The sequence below is a fragment of the Carettochelys insculpta genome, chromosome 6, assembly GCF_033958435.1.
Source record: "Carettochelys insculpta isolate YL-2023 chromosome 6, ASM3395843v1, whole genome shotgun sequence".
NCBI classification, from domain to species: domain Eukaryota; kingdom Metazoa; phylum Chordata; order Testudines; family Carettochelyidae; genus Carettochelys; species Carettochelys insculpta.
This window is the reverse complement of record NC_134142.1, coordinates 24,753,911-24,769,918: the sequence shown is the minus strand read 5'-3', so window position 1 is coordinate 24,769,918 and position 16,008 is coordinate 24,753,911. Positions and strand designations below refer to the sequence as shown.

Below are 16,008 nucleotides of genomic sequence, written 5' to 3'. Positions count from 1 at the left end.
GACAGTGCTTGGATACTATGGTGATGGATTACATAAATGGGTAGCTATGGCTAAAGTTGAATTCCATGTACTTATAATCCAGTAGGAATTTTCTGTGACTAAAATTTAGGGCACCATATTTTACAAGACAAAATATTGTTTTGCAGCTTGTTTTGCTAACTCATATAAGCTGTGGTCAAGCTCATAGGTTTATTATTTAGGCTTTATGCTAACTAATTATGTCTCATACTTTTTGCAAAACTTGTTACAAATATTTATACATATTATTTCCCCCTCCTTGCTTTAATTACTTTTTCTCATCAGCATCATTCAGCTTCTTAACTTTTTCTGACAGATTATAGAGAGGTTTATGCCTAAAATCAAAGATCAGGCTAGGGTGAGAATGAATAATTTTCAGCACATAAACAATGAAGTTTAAACAAGTGGAACCAAGATCTAAACTTCAACAAGTTTCACAGTTACCCCTTGATCCCATTCAACATGCTTTTGAGGCCAGGCAGAAATTTGAGGCTGGGCAAGGAGAAACTCTGCACTCTGCTCTAAGCAAGGCTGTTAGTGTTTCATTAAGGGCCTCATTCAAGACCTACTGAAGTTAATGGAAAAGCTCTCATTCACTTCAATGGGCTTTGGATCAGGCTTAAGTTCACACATTAAATATATCCCTCTCTATCCCACAATAACCCTCCATCTAGTAAGGTATGAAAAGGGTTGTAGTCTACCTTTCCGTAGGTAAAGGAATATTATGGCACTGTACAATGTACAAACACCACAGACAGCAGCGCCAACAGCTGCTGTGGGCCAGGGGCCAGAAGAAACAGGGTCATGGGCAGAAGGGGGCGGGGCTTAGGGAAGTCAGCTCCCCCCGCATTCTCCCCTAGAGCTGCACGCAGAGTGGTGGCATAGCACTGTGGCATTTCAAAGGAGCCTGGAGCTCCAAGCTGCTGCTACTTTGGCAGTTTTGAAATGCCAGGCCTGGGGGGGGGGGGCGGGAGGGGGTGTGTGACTGACCCCTCCCCCAACCCCCAATCGGCAGGGCTGCACACAAGCTTTGGTGTGCATGTGCCCAGGTGCCAGAGTATGGAAGTCCTGACAAACTGATTTTTCAGGGGTTCAAACTACTGTTCACCATTCATACCACATACAAGCTGCGTCTACATGTGCACAACACATTGAAATAGGCGGCCCTTTTTCGAAAGAGCAGGAGGAGCATCCACACGTCTAAAACCATCTTTCGAAAGGAAATGGAAAGAACGGGGCGCAGATGTCAAAATGCCAACCCCGATCCCAGATCAGGAAGATCGGCCCCGTTCGAAATACTAACTCGAAAGAGTACACATGTAGACGCTCCACAGTGCGCTTTTTTGAAATACGGGTCTGCCATGGCGCCAGTCAGCTGCAGCGAGGTGCCGCTCCAGCCGGCAGCAGCGGGGCTCTGTGGTCCCTGCCTCTGGCTGCCTTAAAGCTGCATGCAGGCAGGAAACCTGTGGCAGGAAGCTGAGAGCGTGCTAAGAGAAGCCTCTACATGTGCTCCAGCGCCGCTGCATGGCCAGCAGCCAGCCCCCTGTGAACCCCACGGCCCCCACTCCGAGCCTCCACAGGGCTCCCAGGGGGAGGAAAAAAAAGGGCCCCCTCCTGGACAGAGCAGGAGCTGTGGGACCTCCTCGGCCTGTGAAAGGACGAGGAGGTCCTGCATGAGATGGGGGGTCAAGCGGCACAATGCCACTGCCTTCAGCTGCCTGGTGCAGGGCCTCCAGACCAGGGGCCAAGGTAAAGGAGCTGCAGCAGGATTATGCCTGGGCCACAGACCAGGCCGGCTGCTCCGAGGAAGCTCCAGCCACATGCCCCTTCTTCCAGCAGCTCCAGGGCATCCTGGGGTCCCAGGACAGCTCCCCACCTGTTGATTCTGGACACCTCGGCCGAGCAGCTGCAGCCGGAGGAGCAGCAGCAGCCTGGCCAGGGACCCAGGAGGGCGAGGAGACCACAGAGTGGTTGAGTGAGGAGGGGGACCTCACCATCGTCCTCCCCTCCCACTCCTCCAGCCGGGCAACTGGGAGCCGGACATCCCTGGACATCGCCGAGGGACCCGCCGGTATGTACAGGGAGGGGCGCACACCTGCTCCACAGGGTGGGGGCAAGGCAATGGCTAGTCACCCGCACACAGGACTGGTGGTCCCAGGCTGCACACAGCGCCCCCCCCCCATAGAATGTGGCACCCTGCGGTGGCCCACCAGTGATGCCCAGTACCTGCCTTTAGTGGACAGCGCTGCAAGCCGCACAGCGGGGGTGGCCGGTCAGTGCCAGACAGCACCTGGAGCCTGCACACTGCAGGCCGGGAAGGGCCACCTGCATGAGAGACCCCTGGATGCACCCCCAGGCCAGGAGGCCCAGCCTGTGGGAGGTAGGTCGGTGCCCCCTGGGGGCTCAGTATCCTTTTGGGGGGCAGGGACCCCATGGGGTGGGCTCGGGCAGGTGGGCGACAGCCGGGTCCCCTCCGTCCAGGGCACATTACTGACATGCTGTTCTCCTCTCCACACAGCTGCACCATCTGTGGACCAGGAGAGCCTGCGCAGTCCCTTGTCTCTGAGAGCCTCCCTGCAGTCCTCAGAGGCGCCTGGACGCCACCCCACGTGGTGCGCTGTTGGGGCCGTGGCCGGAGGGCCCACCGCCGGGCCAAGAAGGACCCAGCCACCCAGTGCCAGGCCAAGGTGGCTGAACAGCACCTGCGGCTCACCCAGGCCGAGATGGAGTGGCAGAGGGAAGCCTGGGAGAGGCTGCTGACCACACTCGAGGGCATTGGCTATACCCTCCGGGACCATGTGGTCAATGTTGCCCGCCTCCTGGCCCCCCCTGGCAGCTCCCCTCACTGAGCCTGCCCCCACTGAGCCTGCCCCCTCCATCCCCACCAGGCCCACTCACCGGCATTCCATGCCAGTGCTACTCGCACCCTCTCCTCCCCGCTGGGGACCCCGCACCTGGGGAGGCAGGGGCTCTAGGGCCTGACAGGGCTCATGGCCTACCACCCTTGCCCCACAATGAGCACCCTGCTCCCCTCCCAGTTAGGTTCCCACACCCTGTACATAGTTAACAAGAATAGTGTAGATAAATATTTATTTTAAATTTTCACCACTCCGTGCTGTGGTCCTCAGGGGGATGATGGGTGGTGGATGTGTGGGTGCGGTGCTGGTGGGGGTGGCGGGGAGGGTGGGTCGCAGATGTGTGTGGAATGTGGGTGTGCATGCAGGTCAGAGGTGCCGATCTGATAATGGTGGCGGGTGCTCCCTTTCGACGGCCACTATTTCAACCATTGAACTTCGATTTTTGCCCTTTCGAAAGGGCACTGATATGTAGACCCAGCTACGTAACTGGATGAATCAACTCCTAATGGGTGGAATCTTACCAATGGTACTAACTACTTTCATTGCATTTTAAATGTATGTTAAACAGTAAAAGATAACACTGTTTTCAGTGTTGTTCAATTGCATTTCTAATTCTACCATTCAGACAGATATAAATTACAAATGCACGTAAAATTATTGTCATCTAGATCCTGTCTCACAAGCAGCATTTTCAGCACTACTAAAAATGCCAGCTGATGGACTGTACTGCTATTGCATGTATTTCAAGAAGGTAGATTTCCTAACAAATGCACAACTTAAAACAAATACCCCAATCTCATGACTAATACAGTAAAACTGAAGGAACTACATAACCACAAAAAATATTTTTTTAGCAGTCACAGAAGTTATTTCTAAGCATAATATTGAGACATTTTTGCTCCCAGTAATGGGAAAGTAAGTGGCAATTTATAGTTCCTTTCATCTGATAAAAACTTTACAGACATCAGTGAATTTGGCCCACTCCACCATTACAGATGTGAAAAGGAATGAATCCTTATCCATTTAATGTTGGGAATGCATTCCTGTACAATTTACCCCATGCAACTCGCCCACGGTGTATGTGCAATATGTCTCTGAGCAAACACCATTACAACTCAGTCCAGTAAGGTGAGCTATACAGGACAAAAAATGTTGGCTCTACTACAAATTTCTTTTTTCTTTGAGATATGGACTCTTACTAGCACATCTAGAATAATTTATAAGTTAGATTTTGGCATTACAATAGAAATTTTATTATTTTTCATATTTTCAGCTTAAATACAATAAAAGGGTCCTCTGTTACCTAACATGCTTTGCCAAAGAATCTGGCAGCTCTGTCATTTATGTTACAATGAAATTGATACCTCACCTAACAACTTTTGTTTTTTTAAATACAGATATGAACATTTTAACAATTCTTCCAAACAGTCACTGATCATACACTACAAATAACTTGCTAAAAGCAACATTTATAAAGCATTGATTGCAGTCTTTACATAATTATGGAGTGATGGCATACAATAGAAACTATTCTATCTGGTTCCTATCTACTGATAAATTACATCATCATCATTAAAAATTGAATGCCAGTTTCCGTGGAGTCATAAATTGTTTCACCATTTCATCTGTAACCTGTTTGCGTCTCTGCTGATGAGCCGCTATCAAGGGCTGCAATGTGTCAATAAGCACCTTCTTTAGCTCGCCTGTGAGCAGTGCTCCACTTGTGTAAGCCTGCAAGAAAGTGTCAGGTGTTAAAAACTAATTTGGTCACAAGGAAAAGAGCCTGAAGGTTGAGCTCAGTTCCTTTTAAAACACAGATTCTGGCAAATACTGGAGAGACGTATTTCAGAAGATCACCTGATATCACGTTGGTAATGTAATCTGCAACATTACCTACTGATTTTTAAAAGGCTAGAACCACAGTTCTAACTTTTTCTTTTTAATTTAATATGCTTCTGTGAGTAAAACTAAGCAATCAGAGATTTAATTTGAAAATCCACTTATTAGGTACAGGAAGCCATTTTTTCCTCACTAGAATATCAGTTTAAACAAAAAGTAGTAGCAGCCATCTTGTTGTATTTTACAACATCATATAGAAACTGTCATTTTTTTCATGAGGTTCAATAGAGAATCCATGCATGGATAGTGGATCCTGTTTATACTGAAAGTCTCTGTCCAAGCATAGGAAACATATGCTTTGCAAGCAGTTCATTCAACTGCACAGCTGTTAAACAGATTAGCTGCAAATATACATACGCAGGACCAAACTCTCCAGCACTGTTAGAAGCTGTGGCAATGAAAACAGTTTGATTTCACCACCCTGTACTATTAAACCATTTTCTGGTATTCGTTAAAGCCATAGCTGTTGCTAAAACCTAATGACTACACTTCTTAAAAGACCAACCATAATTATTCCAATGCATTTCAGTGAAGTTTTAAGTTTTAAATGATGTTTAACTCAGCTAGGAAGCTGTGTCTACAATGGTGATATTTCAAAAGCCTCTCATCACAACTGACGTAGTTCCATTAATGCTAGGGTGGCTGAGGTATTTTTGTCACCAAATTTGAGGCAGCAGGTTTACCTACACACTAGCAATGGGAAGTGCTCTGCTCTTGCAGATGCAGTGCCAGGAGACTTTCAGGAAACTACTGGGAAGGGAGCATGTGTGCTTGTGCTCCTGGAACGTATAAGGACTTGGCTGCATTATTCTAAGGGGATCAATAACTCTCCCAAATCGGCCTTTTTCCCTGTTCATGGAAAAGTTGTCTGGGGAGAGTTAAAGAGGAACTGGTAGCTTCTGGTCTTTTTTGTAGCTATTCTGAGCAGGAAAACTCAACAAACTAGTCTTGGTACAGTTATTTTCAGTAGTGAGTGAAGGTAATGCTTCCAAAGAACACATGCCCTGCTTAGACCCATAAATGACCCTTATAGCAAGAGTTGCGAGTGAACCCTACCACCACCACTCCCAAGATGAAGAGTTCTTGCTAGACAGGTTTAGAGGGAAACTACTTATATAAGTGAGATCTTTTGTGTCTGTCATTGTATATAAACATGTAAAAAGTTGAGTTAATCCATAAAGACTATCAGCATCTGAAATAAATTTTTCACAAGCTTTAAAGCTACAGAGGGTTTAAGGGACACTGCATACTACATAAATATGGCTTATACACACTCAATTTAAAAATTAATAGAAATAAATAAAAAACCAAAGTAACATCATTTTAGAAAGGGATAGAGGGAAGGGATCCTCCTACACACCCTGTGAATCCATATCATAGAATACTACGACTGGAAGGGACCTCGAGAGGCCATTGAGTCCAGCCCACTGCCCTAATGGCAGGACCAAGTACCGTCTAGATCATCCCTGACAGACATCTATCTAACCTGTTCTTAAATATCTCCAGCAATGGAGATTCCACAACCTCCCTTGGCAATTTATTCCACTGTTTGACCACCCTGACAGTTAGGAACTTTTTCCTAATGTCCAACCTAAACCTCCCTTGCTGCAGTTTAAGTCCATTGCCTCTTGTTCTATCCTCAGAGGCCAAAAAGAACAAGTTTTCTCTCTTCTTCTTATGACACCCTTTTAGATACCTGAAAACTGCTATCATGTCCCCCCTCAATCTTCTGTTTTCCAAACTAAACAAGCCCAATTCTTTCGGCCTTTCTTCATAGGTCACATTCTCTAGACCTTTAATCATTCTTGTCACTCTTTTCCAGACCCTCTCTAATTTCTCCACATCTTTCTTGAACTCTGCTGCCCAGAACTGGACACAATACTCCAGCTGAGGCCTGACCAGAGTAGAGTGGAAGAATGACTTATAGGAGGCTTTGCCTTCCTCACTTTTTAAAAAGAAAAGAAAAAAGTGATACATGTGACCAGAGAATGCAACAACCATCACATGCAAATCCTGATCATTCACAGAGTTGAACCACAATGGACAAACACTTAAAAAGGGATGATATATCATTATACCATTGACATCTTCTTTCAGGAATTTCAAATAGGAGTTCTTGATTATAGCTTGGTCCCTCCCCACGAAAGGGTGAATGGTAATGATCTTTACATTGGCTCCTTACCTGCTTCATTTTTTCAAGTTTATCATCGTCTTCAAGGAAGAAAGTGAGGTACATATAGGAGACATCCACCTCACAGTTACCCCCATGTTTCCTGTGCTCTTCAATAGTATCTTTACCTCCAGAGAAGGCATGCTTGTTGATCTAGAACAATATAAATTATTTTTGTACAATATCTGTAAGATAGGGATTATACTGTAAACTGTTGATCTGTAGGAGTCATAAGCACTTAATATTACATACAAAAAGTCTCAAAGACTGAGGTACAACAAGGAGCAGATTTGTGCAAAGTCTTCAAGGTCTGGCAAGAAGCCTAATCCTGATGCAGAAGGTAATGGGAAGACAAGACTAGGGGAGTGACAAGAGGTTAGCAGCAGGACAATATGGCCTGGTGATGAAAATGGACATGCAAACTGGTCCCTTAGATCAAATGATACCTTACATTCATGGCTCATACATGTAAAGCATCACAATGTTGCCCACTCACCTAGTTAGTGCCTTCTCAATTCCCTCATAGTCTTTTCCAGTCTTGACTACCCTAACTATAGTTTCTGTCACTTGCTAAGTTTTACTACCTCACTGCTGATATCCTTTTCCAGATCATGATTAAAATATTAAATATAATTTCTGGTAGAAAATTCTGTGCTATTAATAAACTTTGTGCTGTTAATCTTTTGCCAGAATGGACATTTGCCATATATTCCTACCCTGTTTGGTCTTTGTCAGCTTTTAATCAACAGACAATACTTTGCCTCTCTCCCCATGACTACTTAATTGCCTCTTATGATGGACTTTTCAAAGGCCTGTGAAAGTTTAAATCAATATTTATACTCCTTCATACAAAATTTTACTGACACATTTAAAAATTCTCTTGTAAGCCATAATTTTCCCTTGCAGAAATGCCTCTCAGATTGTGATTTGGTGTTTATAATTCTATCTTTAATTGCTGTTTCAGACAGTTGCAGAAATAGGATTTATCGGGCTACAATACTTTGGACTGTACCTAGAGCATATCTGATACCTTCTGAAAGACCGAAAGGAAACTATCTGTGATGTATTTAAATGAATATCACTATTTTAAATTTAGGGATCAGGGTATTTTCCCTACCTAATAAAACAGAAGAGTTAATTATTTACTTAAAACCAATGTCTGCATAATTGTGGAAATTCTGCCCCACAAATGCAAGAGGACACAATGCTGAAGTCATAATATCTACGCTGAAACAAATCCTGCTGCCCTAAGACACACCCAGCAGTTCATATGCACGATGCTCATTCTTCACAGAAGGTGGCTGTGCAAAAGACTCTAGCTCTGCAGTGTCCAATACACTTCCTATTCGTCACATTGGGGGGTGGGGATTTTACCTGGCTGGAGCGGGGCAGTGCCTGGCCCGGGGCAGGGACCCTGTGGCAATCCATTCAATTTCTTTTGCACGCCACTGCTCTAGATGCGACATTCATTCCATGTCAGTTTGTCACAAGTGAGGAATGCTGCCAAACCAGCTATCGGATACAACAAACCTCTTACTGGCTTTGACTGACAATGACACCCATCAATCAATACATAGGCTGAATACTCCTCTTCTGAGCATTCAGCTTTGTAAGTACAAAGATGACTCATTCTTTGTGGAAATAACAGCTTCATGTGATGTGCACACACTTTGTCTCATTAAGTCTCTTATCATTATGCATGTATGATTTTCTTTAGGTTTAAGAGAAGTTATGGGGATGCACTGGAGAGGAGATAAATACTCTCTTTTAACACCAAAAAGAAGGTTAATATAATATTTGTGTTCACAAACTAATCAGTTACAGAAGTGCATGGCAGCAGCAGATCCACTCAGCCACAATGAAAGCCTGGCCTGTCTAGCAATTGTCAGTGTGTAACACAGTGGTATTTGGTACCACTGAGTAGTCAACATAGAAGAAGAAGAGCTCTTCATTTGGTTTACATCACAGATTGTCAGTCTTTAAAATTACAGAAACCTGCTGTGTATTTGTAGACAGAGGACATTGATAGACCTTATTTCTATGGCTAAGCTCTGCAGACACCAGATGAACAAACAGGATTATTAGTACAGTAAATATTATTCTGGTAGTCAAGCTGACAGAACAAAAGATCAGTCTAGGTTAGTTATATTTGTCTGACTCAGTCAATCTCTGAAGGTATATTAGAATAAATGATAAAATGAAAAAGGATGTGGGTATGTTCAAAATTATGGTGGACAAAAGGAAAGAAAAAGAGGGCTTATTGTAATGCTCAAGCAAATTATTCCACTGAACATAGAGCAGTGTTTGTTTTCAGGTTGTGTAGGTTCTTACCTTTGTTTTGATCTGCTTGGGTGTGTCAGTGAGGACAATGGAGGAGTTGGGGTCACTAGCACTCATTTTCGTCTGTGCTCCTTGCAGTGCTGGGAAGAAGACTGAATGCAGTAAGGCTGGTTTAGGATACCCAATCCTCGGCGCTACATCCCTTGTCATTCTAAAATAAGGATCCTAGAACAGCCACCAATAAGGCCATTGAATAAAATTGAGTATGCACTATTCAGAACTGTTTGATACAACTCACCTGGTTCAGACTTGACCAGTGACCTTAAAGCAACCATCTCACAGCCCATTTCCAATCCTCCTTGAAAAATCCCTTCTTATATTTACAGTTTCTTTTGAGATACCAATCTTTCACAACAATCCATGAAGTTTATTTAAGAAGAAACTTTGTGAACTTAGTATTTATGGAAACTAAGTTTGACTACCTAGGAAATGGAAGTCATCAGGCACAAAGTCCTCAGCAAGAGCAGTGTAAGCTTCCTATCCTTCTTCCTTTTTTTTATGGGAAGAAGGATTCTTTTGAAGATGGGGTTTACTTTCAAAAGAGCAGCGTCTAGACTGGTTTTCATCTATCGAAAGAAGCTATTTCGAAATAATATGCAAATGAGGTGCCGGATATGCACATTTGCACCTCATTTGCATTTTCGATTTACCTCATTTGCATACCTCTTTCGAAAGAGGAATGCAAGTGTAGACACAGCCTGTAAGACCTACCCATACCTCTGGCTTCTGCCTGAGGAGGTTACCTGTGAAAAGGATGTTTTCTAACTTTTTTCTGTCACCACAGAAAAGTCTGAGGGGTGCATTTTAAAAATCCCAAAATAACATTATTTCTAACCTGGTCAATGGCACATGGGATAAGACACTGAATGTCTTTCCTGTCCTTGAAGATTTGTGGAAATGATGAGCTAAAGGATGGTGCAGCTTGGATAGCAGGAAAACTGATCTTTCCTAGGAAAGAACACATTTTAGAACATTTTATTTGTCTCTTACCCATTTAACAATATCCAGTACACACAAGTCGTTAGCACGATAGTAAGAGTTGTATTCTAGAGATGTATTTAGTCTCTCACCACATAGAAAATTGAATTATTGAGTTCAGTAAAATGAGAACAGTGGTCTTTCTAAAAAAATATGGTTTAGTGCACATTCTGTGAGAAACTGTGCAGCCTGTGTGAGTGGGGAGTTATGCTGGTTCCTTCTGGTTTTGCAATCTATGAATGCCCTGTTCTCTTCCTTATTTCACAGGCCCTGGGGAGAATGGAAAGCTCTGCACTGCTTATTCTTAATTAGGAAAGTAACTATCATCAACTCTCATACTTCAGACTCTTCCAAATATATTGTTTGCCCTCCCCAGGAGAAGCAAAGGAGATGGGGATATATGACCTCCTTGCCTGGTCCCCCTACAACAGAGACTCATGGCCCAAATGGAAAAGGGGCAACGGTGTACTTCCCCAAACTGGAAATGAATGCTCAGTGTCCCCATAGAACACAAGTAACAGTGGCTATTTGTAACAAACACAATTTTTGCTTCCCAGAGCACAGCCAATATGTGGGAATTAAATCCCAGAATGTAACAATATATTCTGACAAGCTACAAGACACCTGACCCAGCAGTTTGAGAACAGGGCTGGGAGCCAGGAAGTCCTGAGTTCTAATTGTAACTTTGAGCCACAAGCCAGCTGGAGCCTTACTGTGAGGGGTATTAAGCACTTAAAACTATGTCAATGGATGCTGTGACTGCTCAGCACCTTTGAAAATTAGGCCTTTAGGATTCTATTCTCCCATCTTTAAAATACAGATAGTGTATTTATACTTCTTTGAGGCTACATTGAGATCTAGAAATTGCATTTAAGGTAGAAAATGCTATAAAAGTACTATTATTAGGCATTAGTTACAGCAGTGAATTATATAAAGAATAACCTTCTGCTCTGTGGACACTGCTTCAATGTCAACAACTCCTATATTTTTCATTGCCATTAAGGCCATAAATGGCAGCCCTTACATTGGGAAAACTTACAACGATAGTTAAAGAGTAAGGATCCAGGACTGTGTCATATGAGATCAGTTCAAATTATTAATATTTATGTATCTTCTGTCAGTTTTCCCAATGAGCAGCAGGTGCTAGTCTGTTTACACAACCAGGGTGGCATTGGTATCACACAAAGCACAAACACAAGTCCTTTCAAGTGACTCATAATCATGCTCTTACCAATGCAATCACTGTCTGTAAAGCCAAAGATTCCTTTCACTTGGTTAAATGTAACATGCTTCTGGATCTTTACAATGTTCTTGTAGAATCCTGGACTCATCCTGTAAAAAAGGGAGGGGAGGAGAAGAAATTCGAAGGGAGGGCATTTACTGTCAAAGAGGGGAGACTAATAAATTTCTGTAACATCATCTCTACAGCAGATGTTTATTGTTACACAAACTTAGAAGCACTACTTCCTGGTATTTATTACCACATTTAGAAAATAATTTTCTTAAATCCAAGACTGAATAATTTTGAAGTTCATAAGTTCATATTCTTCTCTGCCAGTTAACATACACTTGGTTACTAGGGCTGGTCAGAATGTTACATCAAAACTGGTTTACAATGAAAAAATGGGTTTTTACTAAATGAAGCATTTGCTTTCTGTAGAAAATGGAAGAAAAAAACCCAACAACCCCAAATGCATGAAACAAATCAAAATATTTTGATCTGGAAATGCCGCAGGGGGATCAGATGCATCCAGTTCAGTTCAGATACACCCAGTGTTCCCTGTAAGATGAGTGCTGGGGTGGGTCCCCAGGAGAGATTCAGGTGCCATCCAGGTGACTAGCAGAGCACCCACAGCCAGCAGCATGTGTTTCTACTGATGGTGCACATCCATACAGGCCTTGGTGGTACACAGCAAAGTTTATTCTGCCCAGGGATGAAAAAAGTTGATGCTTCCAGTGTTCCCTCTATGTCTCCGTTCTCCCCATGGGCTGGGATAACTAGCAGACTATAACTTTTATAATGCATCATGGGAGTCCCTGGCTATGACGCATTTCCTCTTCCAAGAAGAGAGACAATGTGTCATGGGAAACTGCAAGCAAGGCTGGCCAATATGGAAAAGAAGCTTGACACACCTGGACTACAACTTCCATGATGCACTGCAGCACTACTCCCAAATCAAAATTTTCCAGAGAAGGAAAAAATAATTGATCAGCTCTGTTGCTCAGGAATGGCTAGCTTCTGGTTTGTAACCAACCTTTCTGCAGCCAATCCATATGTTATCACCCCTCAAAATGAATTTTGCATCTACAGAACCATGGAGCTTCCATAGAAATAGAAGAGAACAAGATATTCAGAGACACCTTCCTTCAGGAGGGAAGGCCTGGAAGTTCTTTTTGCTACATGAAAAAGAACTCTTTTCCTCCAGGGAAGCAAGAGTAAATAAGGCCCATGAAAACCTCCAACACTGTCTTCCAAGTCACCAAACCCCCTTCAAACTATCCTAATTTTTAAATGTCGATCACCACTACCTTGTTATCTGAACATCTCCTTCCTTAAGCATCCAAGAGTAGATTCGTCGTTTCTTGTGGAAGTAAATGTATGTATCTGAACTCATTTTATTCAACATTGGCCTGATTTTGAAGTCTCAATAAGACAAACTCAGGTTTCTCTCAAAAATTGCATATTTTGTTGTGCACAAATTTATGTAAGAATTGAAATTTGTGTTGTATTTGTAAATAATTCTAGGAAGACAGCCCATATTTTTTGTGCATAGGTACAAAGAGGCAGAGTTGGGCTATGTCTATACTAATGAGCTTACGTCAACTTACACTATACCAGTGCAGAAGTTTTCCTGCTGACCTAGCCTGTGCACACTACCACTTATGCTGGCAAAGCTTAGGTTACTTGGGGTTTATTTTCTTCATACTCCTGAGTGACAACTTTTGCTGATGTTAGTAGTAGTACACACATGGTCTTAATGTTAACTTTTCAACATTTACTCTATATTTCACACTGACAGTGTATAATTTTTCACCCTTAATTCAGCTCTAGACTTCTCATGGGATATGAAACACTTGTATATCCAGTAAGTATCCAAGCTTAAAAAATACACTACAAGTAAAATATATCTGTTCTTTGATCATAAAAGCTTTACAAATATTATCTCACTTTCCCCAGATAGAAGGTTAATGGAAAATCAGCTAGAACCTTACAGCCTTGGGAATATTTCTCAACACCTGCAGATGCCTGAGAATAAATAACAATACCACAGCCTGAGCAACTATTACTCAGCAGACCTTGCTGCTATTTCTGTTCTAAGGCTAAAATAGGTCTCCAAATATACCTTAATATGTTTGTACAACATGAGTGTCTCTGTACATATGGTATAGGTGAAATTTTCAGGCACAGTCTATATTGGTCTAACTCTGCTCCCACTGAAGTCAATGAGAGTTTTACCTTAAACACTAATGAGAACAGAGTTAGGCCAATGCTGAGTGCTTTGAAAATCCCTCCTTATGTTATTTTTGAAACTGACAGGTAGGAAGAAATGAACTAATTTGTCAGAGATAGCTCAAAAGCTTGTTATATAATCTTTAAGGTAGGGGAGTTTGGAACTTCTCAACTGCATTGTTCTTCCTCATAACTAAATGTTGTCCCATTGTTAGAATATATGCCTTGAGAATATTTTTTCTCCCTTTTTTCAAAACTTTGGTATTAGGCCTGATACTGCAATCCTTCACTCTTGTGAGTCTTTTTATTCACATTGCTACTTACACTGAAGTCAATGGTACCATTTTCACATGTGTATAAACTACTGCTGAAGATGATCGATAATAAGACAAAAGATATCATACTTCCCCTATATAAAACTATGGTACGCCCACATCTCGAGTACTGCGTGCAGATGTGGTCTCCTCACCTCAAAAAAGATATATTGGCATTAGAAAAGGTTCAGAAAAGGGCGACTAAGATGATTAGGGGCTTGGAAAGGGTCCCATATGGGGAGAGGCTAGAGAGACTGGGACTTTTCAGTTTGGAAAAGAGGCGATTGAGGGGCGATATGATAGAGGTATATAAAATCATGAATGGTGTGGAGAAAGTGAATATAGAAAAATTATTTACCTTTTCCCATAATACAAGAACTAGGGGACACCAAATGAAATTGATGGGTAGTGGGTTCAAAACTAATAAAAGGAAATTTTTCTTCACACAGCGCACAGTCAACCTGTGGAACTCCTTGCCCGAGGCGGCTGTGAAGGCCAGGACTCTATTAGGGTTTAAAAAAGAGCTTGATAAATTTTTGCAGGTCAGGTCCATAAATGGCTATTAGCCAGGGATAAAGTATGGTGCCCTAGCCTTCATAACAAGGGCAGGAGATGGATGGCAGGAGATAAATCACTTGTCTTCTGTTCTCCTTCTCTGGGGCGCCTGGCATTGGCCACCGTCGGCAGATGGGATGCTGGGCTTGATGGACCTTTGGTCTGACCCAGTATGGCCATTCTTATGTTCTTATGTTCTTATGTTCTTAAGATTATATTTGCAGGATGGGAACCTTCATGGAGAAAATTATGCAGTATTTTCCCCTCTTCCTTAATAAGATGAGAAGCAAAGTAACAGAAAAAAGGGAAAGCACTGGCTCTACAGTATATTGCCTTGTTACAAGGTCTCCATGGAAGTTCCCTTATCTTCATCAGCTTAAATGAGAGGACAATCAGGATCATGATTTTTAAAGTTTCAGACTCGTCTGTGGGGGTTTCTCTCTTCTAAGCAGGCAACCGTGATGGCTGCTTCTTTTTAAAGTTCATGAACCTTCTGGATTTGTATTAGCAGCACACCACTACTGGAACTTAAAATGTTAAACATTTAAATTCTATTTTTGTATTAGAATAACATGAGAATAATTTGTTTATTTCCCATAGAAAAAGCATACAGCCCTATAAAGACTTTTAAAGTCTTGATAGCATCCCAAACAAACAAAGCTTCAATTTTGATGTCACCACAGAGAGGATCAAACTACAGCCCACAAGTTGCATTGGGCACACCAGCTGTTTTAATCTGGCCCTTGAACTCCACGTGGTTCCTGAAAGCAGTTGGCATGTTCTCCTTCTGTCTGGCTTCTATGCATAGGGGCAGCCAGAGGACTTGGTCTGAAGAAGTGGGTCTGTCCCACGAAAGCTCACCTAATAAATAATTTTGTTAGTCTTTAAAGTGCTACTTGATTGCTTTTTCCAGAGGACTTGTTGTGCTTCCCCAGCTCCAAGCACTGCACTTGCAGTTCTGGTATCTGTGGACTAGGGACAGTGCACAGAACTGTCTGACCATGCCTCTGCACAGGAGCTGGACAAAAGATGGACATGCTGCTGCTTCTGTGAGCTGTTTGAGGAGGTAAGCAAACCCCTGAGAGATGCCCCCACTCTGCAGTCTCCTGCCCCTGCCCAGATCCTGCTTCCATCCTCCAAACCTCTAAGCCCCACCCATTCTGCCTGAAAGCTGCTGGGGACTCTGTTGGATTTTGGGGCAGCTCCAAGAGTCTCCACCTGCAGCCTGCAGGCCAAATAGAGGCCACTGGAAGCTGAGGGCAGCCCCAGAGCTTGCCCTTACTGCAACAGCCTACACGTCATGGGGGATGGAAGTTCTGCAGGAGTGTTTGGCAGCTACAGAGCCTGCTCCCCTCTGACAGCCTGTAGGTTGCAGGTACACTGGAGGAGGGGGCCAGCCCCTGGAACATCCCACCAAACAGGCTA

At 43.1% G+C, this 16,008-nt stretch overlaps 1 protein-coding gene across 5 annotated transcripts in view; it reads right to left on the bottom strand.

Moving 5' to 3' along the window:
- Window positions 1-3,111: 3,111 nt before the first annotated feature.
- The window catches only part of WARS1 (tryptophanyl-tRNA synthetase 1), a 28,278-nt gene continuing 15,381 nt past the window's right edge, over window positions 3,112-16,008 (bottom strand). For all 5 annotated transcript variants that reach the window (XM_074996516.1, XM_074996513.1, XM_074996512.1 and 2 more), the window contains 5 exons: window positions 11,495-11,595; window positions 10,121-10,233; window positions 9,277-9,450; window positions 6,958-7,098; window positions 3,112-4,607 (listed from right to left, as the gene is read on the bottom strand). In XM_074996516.1, coding sequence (XP_074852617.1) covers window positions 4,449-4,607; window positions 6,958-7,098; window positions 9,277-9,450; window positions 10,121-10,233; window positions 11,495-11,595 — 688 coding nt within the window. In that variant the 3' untranslated portion in view covers window positions 3,112-4,448. The remainder of the gene's footprint in view (window positions 4,608-6,957; window positions 7,099-9,276; window positions 9,451-10,120; window positions 10,234-11,494; window positions 11,596-16,008) is intronic.